Source organism: Gigantopelta aegis, chromosome 13, assembly GCF_016097555.1.
Source record: "Gigantopelta aegis isolate Gae_Host chromosome 13, Gae_host_genome, whole genome shotgun sequence".
Lineage (NCBI taxonomy): Eukaryota > Metazoa > Mollusca > Gastropoda > Neomphalida > Peltospiridae > Gigantopelta > Gigantopelta aegis.
This window is the reverse complement of record NC_054711.1, coordinates 34,506,709-34,522,414: the sequence shown is the minus strand read 5'-3', so window position 1 is coordinate 34,522,414 and position 15,706 is coordinate 34,506,709. Positions and strand designations below refer to the sequence as shown.

General features: G+C 39.1%; 1 protein-coding gene across 3 annotated transcripts in view; it reads right to left on the bottom strand.

The window, feature by feature from the left end:
- Positions 1 to 230: 230 nt before the first annotated feature.
- The window catches only part of LOC121387521 (chitinase-3-like protein 1), a 54,374-nt gene continuing 38,898 nt past the window's right edge, over positions 231 to 15,706 (bottom strand). For 2 of the 3 annotated variants that reach the window (XM_041518666.1, XM_041518667.1), the window contains exons 2-8: positions 12,526 to 12,598; positions 10,485 to 10,927; positions 8,551 to 8,675; positions 7,384 to 7,507; positions 5,735 to 5,920; positions 4,810 to 4,929; positions 231 to 918 (exon numbers count right to left, since the gene is read on the bottom strand). In XM_041518666.1, the coding sequence (XP_041374600.1) occupies positions 664 to 918; positions 4,810 to 4,929; positions 5,735 to 5,920; positions 7,384 to 7,507; positions 8,551 to 8,675; positions 10,485 to 10,927; positions 12,526 to 12,583 (1,311 nt within the window). In that variant the 5' untranslated portion in view covers positions 12,584 to 12,598 and the 3' untranslated portion in view covers positions 231 to 663. Of the gene's footprint in view, positions 919 to 4,809; positions 4,930 to 5,734; positions 5,921 to 7,383; positions 7,508 to 8,550; positions 8,676 to 10,484; positions 10,928 to 12,525; positions 12,599 to 13,009; positions 13,101 to 15,706 lie in introns of those variants that run through there. The other variant, XM_041518668.1, reaches the window with a different exon arrangement.

Here is a 15,706-nt window from a genome sequence, read left to right as displayed (position 1 = left end):
TGCATGGAATAATTAATGTGTGGTGTGCAACCTTAATATCAAAAATTTATCGAGTTGGCATGAAGATGTTTCGTTTATTTGTTTCTGTTTTGTCTTCGAACACGTTTGAACCCTTGAGTCTTGATTCCATGAGGCCTAATTTTGTTGAGACTGACAAGAAAATTAAATTAATATATTTTATGCCGTGTGATCTCTTGAGATGCAAATTAAAAACAAAACCAAAGACAAAATCCAATTCAAAGCAAGTTTATTTTGTGATAAGAAATGTACTAAAGAAAATGTTAAACTATTAACTCATACCATTATTTTACATCCTAATATTTGTTCTCTCTTATTTTCTCTCCCGCTCCCCTATCTTTATCCCCCCCTCTCTCTCTCTCTCTCTCTCTCTCTCTCTCTCTCTCTCTCTCTCTCTCTCTCTCTCTCTCTCTCTCTCTCTCTCTCTCTCTCTCTCTCACACATACACACACTCTCTCTCGCTCTCAAACATACCCAAAGACGCACTCGCAATACACATCATTTAATTCTATTTCTCCCAACCATCGGATACACACATTCATACAAATGTGGTACTTTAAATACAAAATGACATATATTTATAGATACTGATGACATAACGCAAGAACAAATTATATCTCCAAAAACGATATCTTAAACCACAGTTCATAAATATACAACAAACAATGACAGCAACAATGGAACCACACTTGAAGTCAATTTAAAACAGTCTCCTTTCACAAGCAGTCTAAAATCTGGATCAACCGTTGGTCTTGATTCCAGCTTCACTTTGGACAGTTTCTTCCTTATAGCTGTGAGCAGCGGGTATTTTCCTTCATGGCAAAATTTACCAGAGAAGTCGTCAAAGCTGAGTTCCCAGAACATAATACCAGCTAACTGGTTTCGAATGATGTAGTCAGCCTGGAATGTTAAAATATAATGGCTATACTATAGTCCGTCCCATCATTCTATAAACATGTTTTTTTGTAAATATTTTCAGTTTGGTTTGACGTATGAAAAAAAGCAAAAGTGTTTTGGAAATAACAAAAATATACTATTATACAATTTACAAATGAATCGGCTCAGACATAAATAACTTGCAGTAAATTCCACAGTATGAAAAAAAGACGTTTCCGGTGGGATGGACTATAGACAGATGCGTGTGCAAGAAATTGTGCAAGATAGGTCTGTACTCTGGTCTTGCTGCCCCGGACAATATACTGGAGAAAAGAATATTCGCATGAAGCAGCGGGTTTCAACGCTGGACACACACACACACACACACACACACACACACACACACACACACACACACACATATATATATAGACACACACACACATACGCACACACACATATATAGACACACATACATACTGACACACACACACACAGAGACACACACACACACATACACACACACACACACATATATATATATATATACAGACGCACGCACATACAGACACACACACACACACATATACAGACACACACACACACAGAGAGAGACAGACACACACATATACACAGCCACACACACATACACACACACATATATACAGACGCACACATATACAGCCACACACATATATACAGACACACACACACACATACAGATACACAAACAGACACACACACACATACAGACACACACACATACAGACACACACACATGCAGACCCACACACATACACACGCACGCACACACACGCACACACACGCACACACACATATACAGACACACACACACACACATACACTGATATACACACACATATATACAGACACACGCACATATAAACATACACACACACATACAGACACACACACATACATACACACACACACGCACGCACACACACACGCACACACACACTAACTAACACACACCTATCCCCACCCGCGCACCGTGTACGGGACGTTTAAAATTACGTAAAGCAATATCTGGCCAATTTTGGTTCCCTCTTTTGCATTCTTTAAGACGTTTTTCTGTAGAAAAAAGTACCTAATATTTCAGTCATATTTACCTGCCTTGATAGCAACTCGATTTGAGTTACCTTTCTTGATATCAAACCGATTTGAGTTACCTTTCTTGATACCTATAACATTTGCATTACATGGTATCAGGGCATCCTCCCCCTGTCATTCTCCCCAGTCATCCCCCTATGGTCTTTTCCCCGCTAGGTCCTTTCCCTCCTAGGTAATTTCGCCTTATTATCAGTTGTAAACATTCAAAATAAACACATGAACAAATTCAAAATGTTGAGCTAATCAAGTCTACATATTGCAAACTGGGCAATTCCACGTAAGTATTCCAACACTGGTCGGTTGTTGTAAACATTTGCAATACATACGTTAATTTACGAATAACATTTGAGTTACCTACTACCTCTACCTCGTTAACAATAGTTAAAAGTTTGTTTTGTTTAACGACACCACTAGAGCACATTGATTAATTATAATTAATTATCGGCTACTGGATATCAAACAGCTGGTCATTCTGACTCGTAGTCATCGGCGAAAACATGCTACATTTCTTCCTAATGCAGCAAGGAATCTTCTATATGCACTTTCCCACAGACAGGAGACTTGTGAAGAAACCCCAAATCAATTGAATGGATCAGCCAAGGTGGTTTGATCCTGCGATGCAAGCACCTCAAGCGAGCACTCAACCGACTGAACTAAATACAGCCCCGCTGATAGGAATACATTATTTACTTTAAAACCGATAAAATGTTCGTTACTAACCAATATTAGTCTGTAAGATTTGTGAACGCAGTGTAGCTGGGGAACTGGCCTAGGACACAAGACGGGTTCTGAATTGGAGGGGGAATCGGGGCTTCAGACTAGTAATATATGAGTTATCTACCTTGACCTAAGCCAGTCTGATTGGAGTTACCGGCCTCTGTGGCGCAGTGGTTAAGCCATCGGACTGCATGCTGGTAGGTGCAGGGTTCGCAGCCCGGTACCGGCTTCCACCCAGAGCGAGTTCTTAAGGACTGAATTGTTAGGTGTAAGACCCTCTTTTCTCTCACTAACCACTAACCAGCTAACAATTAACCCACTGTCCTGGACAAACAGCCCAGATAGCTGAGGTGTGTGTGCCCAGGACAGCGTGCTTGAACCTTAATTGAATACATGTATAAGCACGAAAATAAATTGAAATTGAAATTTTTTTAAAAAGGAGTTGCCTCCATTGAAACCAATAAGGTCTCACTACACATATGTCATCTGCCATTGAAACCCATGTTAAATTGCCCAACTTCAAATGCGAACATACATCATATAAGCATTTATTTTCACTCCAAAATTGAGAACATTTCCGTCTCAGTTTTTTTCAATATGACTATATCTGGCTGTAGTACCGGTCAGAACAGGTGGTTCATTAACTCCGGCTGTCTCTTGCTCTATACACCCATGTCCCAGAAGGTCAATGCACAATATTACAAAAATAACATGGGTAAAATACAGCCAGGCGGCTTACCATTAAACATACATTTTGTTTTAATTCTTCATCATTTCCTAGAAGTGGATATGTGAACCACAACTTGTGTCACAATTATTGTCCGAACCAAATTGTTAACAACTACGAAAAATTACTCTCCTACCTTTAATTGCCGTTAGATTTCCTCCAAAGTTTGTCCAGACAGAAATCGCAAAAAAACCCACTACAAATATACAGATTCCCCACACGAGACTGCAATGATGTCGCCGATATCGTCTTTGCTGAGATTGCATAGGTCTCACTACACAGATCACTTCCAGGTGAGAGTTCATTCATCACGGTCCACTATAGTTCCTAATTGTGGCACATGTTATGGTTCACATATTCACTTCTAGGAAATGGTGAAGAATTAAAACAATATGTATGTTTAATGGTAAGCCTTCTGGCTGTATTTTGCCCATGTTATTTTGTAATATTGTGCATCGACCTTTTGGGACATGGGTATATAGCGCAAGTGACAGCCGGAGTGAATCGGTTAATGAACCACCTGTTCGGACCGGTACTACAGCCAGATGCGGTCATATAGCAAAAAACTGAGACGGAAATGTTCACAATTTTGGAGTGAATATAAATGCTTATATAATGTATGTTCGCAATGGTGTATGTTGTTAGTGCCAACGAGAACCCGTTCTATGGGCAATCTTCGATTGAAGTTGGGCAGTTTAACATGGGTTTCAATGGCAGATGACATCTGTGTAGTGAGACCATAGGGAAAAATACATGCAGTTTTCTGCCGTCTCCCATGTTTTTTTTTTTTATGGAATGCTCTTCAAGAGGGGTGAAAGCCTTCAAAGTATGTGACACAATTAATATGAAATCAATGATCTCTAGTGGTATCATTTAAAAAAAAAAATAATAATAATAATAATAATATGACGTCATCGCGTTTGCTTTTATATCATAACATGTTATAACGTTGTTAGATTAAATCCTATCCTTTCACCCCTCTTGAAGAATATTCCATAAAAAGTCAAAATGGCAGCTGATACAAAATTACATGTTTTTTCCCCTATGCGCTCTCAGCGAAGTCGATATAGGTGACATAGTTATCATCTGGTATGTGGAATCTGTGTCATTGTAATGGTTTTTTCAAGATTTCTGTCTGGACAGACTTTGGAGGAAACCTAACGGCAATTAAAGGTAGGAGAGTAATTTTTCGTAGTTGTTAACAATTTGGTTCGGACAATAGTAACTATAGTGGACAGGGATCAATGAACTCTCACCCGGAAGTGATCTTGGTACAGACCCTACACTGTCAGACTAAAGTTATCTACCTTGAGACCAGTGAGATTAGAGTTACCTACCTTGATAACAGTACTCTCTGGGTCCTCGTAACCGACCCACTGATCTCCCTTGTAAGCGAATGGCACTTTTTGTTCTGTGTCGAAAACTCTCTTCCAGCCTGCATCAATATTTCTGCAGATCTTTAAAAAATTATAAAAATAAAAATATATAAATTATTAGGAGTGTAACGAATATACATGGTAGTGAATGTGATACATATATTCTATTCGAATGGTTTATGGTGTCACCTGGCCCCTAAACAATTCCTGTGATGTTGAAGTGGAAGTGACAAAACGATTGCGCAGATGACGTAACCTTATTTGTCGATCTTCAAAATGTGACGTCACTCAAGGTGCTCCTGACCGTGGGCGATCTGCTGTTGACCCCGTTTGGTGGAAACGTCTCCTTAGATTGTGTATTGTCTGCTGCCTGCAACCAAACACTCGCGTGACTTCCAGTACTGACTGTCCAGCTTGAAGCCTTTCCATTGCACACTCCAGATCGTTATTCGACAGTCTAGGCATTCTTTTATTATTGATTTTCGCAGTTTCATGTATTTTTCTGTATTGTAGGAATAATGTGCATATACCCGTGTGAATTTTGCAATGATGTGGTGGCCATGTGACCTTCCGTACGTGCAAGTCATGCGTTGCATGAAATTGACAATGCGCGTCATCTCGGACGTCGAAGTACGGGCTTTGTGCAATGTAAAGCCATCACCAAGGCAACACACAATTTACCATTTCAGATACTTTAAAATAAATCGGGATATTCTATAGGACTTTGTAATAACGTCAAGTTTCTTTTTTGTTTCAGTATATATACATATACATATATATATATATATATATATATATATATATATATATATATATGTTATAACACGAATATGAGGTAACGAATACGAATACTTCTTTTTTAAATATGATTTGTTTCTATGCATACTTCCGGATAAATCAGTCGAGACTCCTCAGCAAACAAATCGCCTGGTTTGCCCTTTGCAATGACGTCACTTCCGACCTCGTGCGTCGAGTTGGGGTTGATGGTGAAGCTAGACCCAGCCCCAGTCAGTCCTACGACCAGTTTGTCTCGCGGTGCGCCGCCTTTCAGCCAAACCTTAACCGCATAATCCTGCAACAGAGAAGCGAAGATGATTTAAAAACAACTCCCTTAAGTTGTTCTTTTGAAGCCTACCTCTCAGGATCCCCGGGGGTGAGGTAGGTCAGAACGATCAAGTTCATGATTATTTTTTTTTCATCAATCAAGGAAGCTTCTCACCAAATGTAATTGGAAATGGTCTAGTAGATATGCAGAAATTACAGTTTAAAATGCACATTTAAATAATAATCTCGTTGGGTCGAAATCGGAATGGTCGAATATACCTCAACGCTCGAATCAGAAACGAAGTCCCGAGTTACACTTACACGATGTTGACCGAATGGTTACGTCGAAGTAACCAATGGGTCGAACACTTTCTCGAGCACCAACGGGGTTCAAACCGACGGGATTCATCTGTATATATCACTATACTAGTACACTTCATCCCATTCCCGATGGACCTGACGTTAATGACATTTACAAATTAGATAAACCATCTATTGATATTTAAATATGTGAAGCTATTCGGTTGTAGCAATAGAAAATAAACAAACAAAATTATATTTTGGGCTCCATGCCTCAGGCCAGTCATATGTGTTCGACCTGGAGTATAACAATCCTTAAACATTAAATAGGAAGCACTCTTCAATACACTAGGCAGTCAATTTGATACGTCATATTTCCCAGCCACATGAGCCAAGCTCCCAAAGAGATATCTAAGAAGGATTTGGGGGAATGATCCTCGGAAAGGTTTGAAGTAAAGATGTCCTGAGACACGGTTTCAAGTCAGTTTAGTGTTTTATATTATGGACGATGAATTAAAACAAACCCACCAAAAGTAATTTTAAAAAGGCACTCCAAACGGTCGGGGTGGTCACGGGACCCATGTGGACACCCCTACCCATGGATCGGCCAATGACTGAGGTAACAACGTGTATGAACGCACCACCCCGATTTTGCTGTGGCCAAATTTAGCTGTGGCTGTGGCCAAATTTAGCTGGTTCTAAGTCCAGACCAATTTACGCAGGGCTAAAAATGCTAGTGTGCATAAGCATACGAGACACAGGGCGAGGGGTGGGGGTGGGAGTCAACTGCTCCCCTAGTGCTGAAGCAAAATCAAAAATTCGGGCAAAATGTGCTTTTTTAAGACCTTTTTACCATTTATTTCCATCATTCTACCCTACAAATTAGTTGTAATCCATTTTTAAAATATGTAGTGATTCGTTTGCAAGCCTGTATAGCTGGTTGGTAGTAACGCTAATATGAATAAATGTTGTTATCCAGATTCGGGCATTTTCGCTTAATTCGTGCAAAAGCCAGCCTGCCCCTCTACAAAAATGGGAGCCCGTATTGTACGCATATGTTATTGTGAACTTGTATAACGCCAACAAGACCGTCGACCGGCTGGTGCGTGTTGGCTCACATATTCAAACAACTGCTGACTCGACCTTCGAGTCGTTTTTAATTGGTACGTGTGCACTAAGCATCATACTCACGACATTGTAAATGGGATCAAATCTCGGATCGGACGACCGGTTGAAGAGCGGACTGTTAAAACCCGTCAATCTACTCCAGGACCCGAAGAAATCGTATGCCATGATAAAAATGTAATCTACATATCTGTAATAAATAAATAAATAAAATGGAAACATATTGGTTATTGGTATAACAAAACGCCAGCACAATAACCTCAAGGTTTTGTATTTCGTAATCGTGGTTCAAATCGTATTTCTGCACAATGCAGAGTTAAAGTGATATTTTGACAATTTGTCTATAAGAGGACTACCAATTCTCAGGACAAATCCTACTGCTGTTTGTATGACGATATATCCTATCGTCTGTAGGACGGTCATTCCCAGACTGCTTTGAAATTGTACATAACACTTGATTGAATATTTAGAAAGTTGAGATGACATGTCCTTCTGCTGTCAACAAGTAAACTACTCTGAGTTTGGTTGTTTAGCATCAAGAAGCCGACCACATGATTGGATCGATTGGATCACATGGAAGGATTACGTACTTAGGTTTTGTCTTCTCGGAAACTCAACTGTAGCTACTAAAAGCTCTTACTGACAAAATACATTTATAATCCTCAATAAAAATTAAGTAACTGAATTTTTTACATAAATAATATTTGAACTGTATCTTGATTTATTTTAACAATGTCAATAATGTATACATGAAACACACATGTTTTTGCAAAAACACCTCAAAATGTCTCCATTGTGACTAAAAATGAACGAACCTCTACGTCATGATAAATATATTTTAAAATATATCATTTTTTTCATTCTTTTTTTTTGGGGGGGGTGGGGGTGGGGTGGGGACAGTATATTTGGTAACTATATTATTATTATTGTTTTGTTGTTCTTGTCGTTGTTAATGTGGGAGTTTTAAAGTGCATGTAATACTTGATGTACGGCAACTCCATTGTATATCCAGGTAAGCTTTATTCGCTGTCATTCTGAATTCATTATAGCTTGTTCAGCCACTGTCAATCTTCTGCACGCAGAATTTTTTATTTGTAGAATAAAGGGACATTTGGACACGGGATAATACTGGTTTTACTTGTTGTTAAGTCTAACTCAAGACACGATCTTAATCAGATAGAAACAAATGGTGTTGATACTGCAAGCAATACGAATTCCTCTGATTGTATCTACCTGGAAATTGTCGCTATCTCATACGCTTTGTGAATTTTCTGTTCTCCAGGAGACACGGCTATGGAGAGAAGGAGTTGTTTCTGGTTAGTATCTCGAGCTTCCTTCACAAACTCATCATAGACGATCTAACAACAAACAAACAAACACGCATTTAAACATTAAAGGTACACAAAATATGTATCTTTGTACATTTCAAAGGAGAACACGTGTTCTAGTTCAATCTACCGGTAGTCAGGTGCCAGAAAGGAGTGCTAGATAAAACAGATAGCACACATCCTAGACGGTGATACGCCTTTCATTGCTTTATAGTTCGCTCCAAGGATTGGTTCTCTTGAGTGTCACAAAAACTATCTACAAAAGGAATAGTGCCAGAAACTATTACACCAGAAAGACGTTTCAGAGTGCGTCATTAGCACCGTTGCAATTAAAACATTGATGTATATTAATACCTAACTGTAACATTAATTTCGAATCGAGTGTTTGGCAGCACACATTGTTAACTACGGTTAATGTTTGTGTAAGACCCGGTAACCAAACGGTTAACGTATCGGGCTGTCAGATGACATGGCAATCGGTGCAGTAGGTTCGAATCCTTGTGTTATTAAATATTACATTTCATATATGAGAAAATTCATCATGGACGATCTTGATGTAAGAAAAATTTAAACATTAAACGTAAATAAAATACGTTTTACATTTCAAAAGAGAACACGAGTTACATTTCATATCAGAACAGATGATCAGGAAACACGGTTTTACCTTACACAGAAAACGTTTTCAAGAAACAAATTTTTCAGTTCACTTCAGAAAGTGTTTAGAAAGAACTTTTTATATTTCATATCAGAACACATCTTCAACAAATAGGTTTTACCTTTCATATCAGAATAAGTGTTCCAATCTAATTATAATTAGCTCCACTATTACATGTGGATCTAACGGCAGCCAGTTGGAGCTCATGTCCACCAATCAAAACCTTACTTGCAGAATCATGCCAGTGATTTGAAAATAATTTGAAAATATTCCGAATTATCCTGAGGGTATACGATATGTTTCATGTGAATTATCTGGCCCAAATGAATTTAAAATCCGGCGTTCACAACTTCTCAAATCTCAATTATGCACTTTTACCTGAACTATGTTTTCCAATTAGGTCAACAAAGGAATCCCTGGTGAAGCATACCCCATACTAATACTGTCTTCAAGGTTATATATTTTAAGTATGAAACGGAAAATGCGGCTGCATACCTGGGCCCCATTTCACTAAACAAGTTTACGTCTGCTGCTAGCAGTTATACCGGTCGTGCGTTTGCACGTGTTTGGCATCAATTCCACGCAGAAAATTACATAATTACGGAAGATGGAGCATTTTAAAGACAAAAGAAAATGAAATATGTGTTCTTCAAACTATATTTGTTGAACTATAATAGTAATAAGAATTGTGGTTTAGTCGTAGATTTACGTGCAAAACCTGGCTTAAGATGTTTTGTGAAATTGGGCCCTGGTTGGTGATTTTAGTATAATTACATCCTTGCATCTGTTGTTTGCTGAAATTAAAATGGAATCCAATGACGAACTCAATACGCTATGCCGTTCACACAGTGTGTAAAGAGGTTCTTTGGTTAAAAAATTACCATGTACCATTACCATGTACCACCCAAAGCCAAGTTTAAAGACTCAGTAGGTAGGTGTAAGGTCACTACACCGACTTCCGTCCGACTAAACACTAACCACTAACCCACTGTCCTGAACAGACAGTCCAAATAGCTGAGGTATGTACCCAGGACAGCGTGGTGGAACCTTAATGGGATATAAGCACGAAGATAAGTATAAATGAAATAAAAATACCACGTTCACTTTTTTTAAATAATCTTAATGGATCACGATTTCTTTTTTTCTTTTTTCTTTTTTCTTTTTTTTCTTAATTTTTTTTTTACCTGCAAGAGAGATGAGAACTGTCTCTTGGCATTCTCCGGGGCGTCGGGGTACTCCCAGTCTATATCCAGTCCATCGAAGTCACGGTCTCGAAGAAACTTGATTGACGACCTGACAAACTTTCTAATCCACTGTGTTTTTCTTGTAAGCTTTAGAAACGTCGCCGTAGCGGCCTTATCCTGACCTCCTACTGACAGCAATGTCGTTAGTTCCGGTCTCATTTTCTTCAGCCTGTTTAAGCGGGCGTAATTTCCCGCGCGTCCCTGATAAGTGTCGTCACCAGGAGAGGGGAGTAACTCTAACGTGACGTCATCAAGAACCGCGAATGCGTAGACGAGGTGAGAGCACAGTGACGTGTCAACGTCTTTGAAAGAATAGCGAATGGCTTCGTTCGGACGGGAGAGAGACCAGCTTGTTATGTAGCACACTGTAACGAACTCCTTTCCTGACAAACAAACAAAAAAGAAAGAAAAAAGAAATGTGGGTAGAATGAATGAATGAATGGATGAATGAATGATTGAGTGATGAATGAATGAATGAATATATGGATTGAGTTTAGGATGGATGGATTAATGAACAAATTAACTGGTTAATGGGCAAAGGTAAATATATGAATGAACAGATAATCAAGAGAAATAACAAAGAAATGTAGCAATAACTGATATGATAATCTGAATACGTTAGAGATCACGTGTTGCACACATGTCCTCAAGCAATAACCACTGGTGTAATACTGGATACTATATAACATGGAGCTTTTTTTATAACCCGACGCCAAATATACTAGTAATGCATTGCACACGTTCTGTTAAACAACAACCAGGTGTAATATATAGAGGATATTCCATGTGTGTTGTCAAATATGATTTATTTGCGCAACAAGTGTGATACGATTGCAAACTTCACGAGATGAGATATAAATAATATTTTACCAAAAAAACATGAAATTTTCTATTTACTATATTATAACTTTTGGCAATTTACCTTTAATTTTTAAAATGCCTGCAGCAAAATGGTTCCGGCTTTCTTACATCGAAGATAACACTTTGTACAGTGCTATCGTCACTGAGTGACTGATAGCACTTTTATTTCACTAATATTTTAAGATACTTAACTAAATGTTATATAATAATGAGTTTTCTTACACACCCATTGGTGAGAACATCATGCGTTATTTTTGATAACACATGGTTGTTTACACACGTACCTGTGTTAACAATTTCAAGACATACGACTGGCTGCTCCTAGGTGATAACCAGGTCACCAGTGCCATGCATCCAATAAAAACCAACACGGTGGAAATAGATTACACTGTGGCGTATAGTTAACCTAACAATTATGTCTGTGACGCGTAAGTTAGCTACAAGTGCAACGACTGTAAATAACTTTTAGTCGAAAAAGATGTTAAAATTTGCTTAAAACCCGGTTGTGAGATAAATGGTATCTAACGGCCACTCATGTATTATTCTCTATATAAACAACTCGTTGTGAGATAAATGGTATCTAACGGCCACTCTTATTCTCTATATATTTAAGCTGTTTGCATTATGTATCACCCATTATTATATACTAGCATTATCTTTTGCGGCAGACATATCGAGTGTGTGTGGGTGGGGTGTGTGATATGTGCATTTGTGTGAGATGTGTATTTGTGTGTGTGCGTGTGTGTGCGTGCGCGTGTGTGCGTAAAGGTGTGTATGCCTTTGTTTATGTGTATGTGCTTAGGCGTGTGTCTGTGTATGTGTTTTTTTATGTCTGAGTGATTGTGTATGTCTGTATGTATGTCTGTGTGGGGTTTTTGTGTGGCTGTGTGTGTGTCTGTGTGTTTATGTGTGTGTTTGTATGTGTGTATGTGTGTGTATGTATTTGTGTATATGTATACGTGTGCGTGTGTATGCGTGAATACATACACATGCACACAAACACACACACACGTGTGTATGCATGTGTGCGTGCGTGCGTGCGTGTGTGTGCGCGTGTGTGTGTGTGTGTGTGTGTGTGTACTGGTGAGTGTTGAGTGTTTGACCGTAACTAGTTACTTACCCTTGATTCCTACTATTGTCACCAGAAGGAACGCCAGCGTAGTTCTAGTAACATCCATGTCAGCTATCTAGGCCTTGAATATAAAACAAACTTCATTATATGTACTCATTGAAACAAATAAGGAATCACACCATCACTAACAAGAACGAATGACTGCAACCAAAAATATCATCCACTAAGGTGACAGAGTTACTGACATTTAGTCTCAATTACTAATATCCAATCTCACATTACTGATATTCACTCTCACATTGCTGACATTCACTCTCACATTACTAATATTCAGTCTAACATTACTGATATTCAGTAACACATTACTGATATTCAAACTCACATTACTGATAATCAGTCCCACATTACTGACATTCAGTCTCAATTACTGATATTCAATTTCACATTACTAATATTCACTCTCACATTACTGATATTCAGTCCCACGTTACATCTGTGTACTTTATACAGCCATTACGACGCTGATACCGACCGAAGATTGGTCTTCAATACCAAGTGGTCCCTTATTTCTTCCAGTATATTTCTATACATGTTTAAAGATGTCCAACTGCAATGCGACTTCCTTCGAGGCTTTGAGATCTTTAAAAATGTTTTATCCCACGACTCTGACTTGCATTTTAGCGGAAAGATTCGATACCATCCGTAATGTAAACTAAGACGTGTCCTTTCTTTTTTAAAAATCAATCATCTCTGACGTAGATGAATATAATGGCTTACGGTTATCTCCCTTACATCGGCAGTAATTGAAGATACGTGTTCAGGAAAATGCTATATAGAAATCCGCCCAGGTGCGAATCTAGGATTTGTTTTAGGAGTGCCCATAATATTAATGCATTGTAAAAAAAAAAACCAGTCACTTAAAGAAGACCAAAATTAATTGCATTACTCAAAATAGGAGAGGCTAATTACAGGAAGGAAGGAAATGTTTTATTTAACGACGGACTCAACACATTTTATTTACGGTTATATGGCGTCAGACATACGGTTAAGGTCTCACTACACAGAGTTCATTGATCTATAGTTCCTAATTGTGACATATGTTATGGTTCACATATTCACTTCTAGGAAATGGGGAAGAATCAAAAGAATATGTATGTTTAATGGTAAGCCTTCTGGCTGTATTTTGCCCATGTTATTTTGTAATATTGTCATCGACCTTTTGGGACATGGGTGTATAGCACAAGAAATAGCCGCAGTGAATCGGTTAATGAACCACTTGTTCAGACCAGTACTACAGGCAGATTTGTTTTAGGCAAAAAACAGACGGAAATGTTCTCAATTTTGGAGTGAAACTAAATGCTTACATAATGCATGTTCGCAATGGTGTATATTGTTAGTGCCAACGAGAACTCGTTCTATTGGAAATCTTCATTTGAAGTTGGGCAATTTAACATGGGTTTCAATGGCAGATGACATCTGTGTAGTGAGACCTAAGGACCACAAAGATATAGAGAGAGGAAACCTATTGTCGCCACGGGATACTCTTTTCGATTAGCAGCAAGGGGTCTTTTATATGCACCATCCCACAGACAGAATAGTACATACCACGACCTTTGTTACACCAATTGTGGAGCACTGGCTGGAACGAGAAATAGCCCAGTGGGGGCCACCGACGGGAATCGTCCATGGAAGTTGGCCAATCTATTAATTAATCCTCCATCTGCCCTTTGGTAATTACAGATTTCTGTCATGTAGTAATAGAAACATTGCGTTGTATAAAATTACGAAGTGGCCCAATTTAATATAACTGCATGCATTTAAGGTATTTAAAGAACGTTTTGTTGCGGGGGGGGGGGGGGGGGGGGGGGGGGGTAGTTTTTTCAGCAATCCTCATTTTCGCTGAACATCGCCATTTCAATTGTTACTGTACCCTATATTGGGCCCAAAGTACAAACTGTATTCTAAAGGAGAAGTTTAGCCCTCGGAGGCAAGGTAATGGGCGGATGAGTGGGTTAGTTCCCCAACTCTGATGATAAATTATTACTTCCAAGTTGAAAATCAAATTAATATACGACTGTCTCACCCCCACCCCCACCCCCACCCCCACCCCACCCCACCGCCTCATCTCTAGTTGCTATCATCTAAGATTCTTCCGACCACAATGAAACGTAATATTTAATTTATTGGCAATATTTGCACAAATAATCAATGCCATTTAGGCTATTACTGTTACAGCTGTTTTAGCTCAGTAAATATTGATACAACTTCACAACGCGGTAATTCACGGCCTCGTAATGCATTCCTACTGACTGACTTTTTTTGTGTAAATGATTAACGATTTTCATTTATGACATATACATTTTTACACTGGTCAAAGGCCGTGGCATGTGCGTTTTTGTCTATGTGAAAGTGCATATAAAAGATACCTTGCTGTATTACACAAAATGTAGCGGGTTTCCTCTGATGACAGAATTACCAAATGTTTGACATCCAATAGCCGACGATTAATTAATCAATGTACTTTAGACCGGTGGGTGGTTGGAGTAGTGTACTGGCAGGAACGAGAAATAGCCCAATGGGCCCACTGATGGGGATCGATGCTAGATCGACCACGCATCAAGCAAGCGCCTTACAACCAGGCCACTTCCCGCCCCTAGAAAGACAGATGCTCAGAAACTCGTTTTTAGGGCAATTTTGTGTTCGACGCCCAGCCACTGGCTTTGCCAGAGACCGGACGTGGGATGGACGTGCCTGAACCTCGTTAGGATACAGGCACGCAAATAAAGTAACAGTAACAGTAATAGTCTTGTAGTCCCTATATTGTGGATGATGAATTTAGAAAAACAAAAACTTCATTAAAAGGGTTCTTCAGTAGGCGGCGGGAGGAGTCATGGGATCCGTGCCCCTGTCGTGATCCGTCAGTGGTGCTATATACAAGATATGAAACCTATTTATAAATCTAGTTATTTACCACTCGGGAAAAGAAGACACACGGCAAACCTGTTTCATAAATTACAAACAACACTCTGGTGTCATAATCTCTACTAACTGAACCATAAAACCACGATCTGAAACCGGTTTTGTGAGCGATTGACGTAACGAGTCTATAGATCTTATCTTGTGATGAGGCGGGACGTACCGTAGCCCAGTGGTAAAGTGCTCGTCTGATGCGAGGTCGGTGTGGGATCGATCCCCGTCGATGGGCCCACTGTGCTATTTCTCGTCCCAA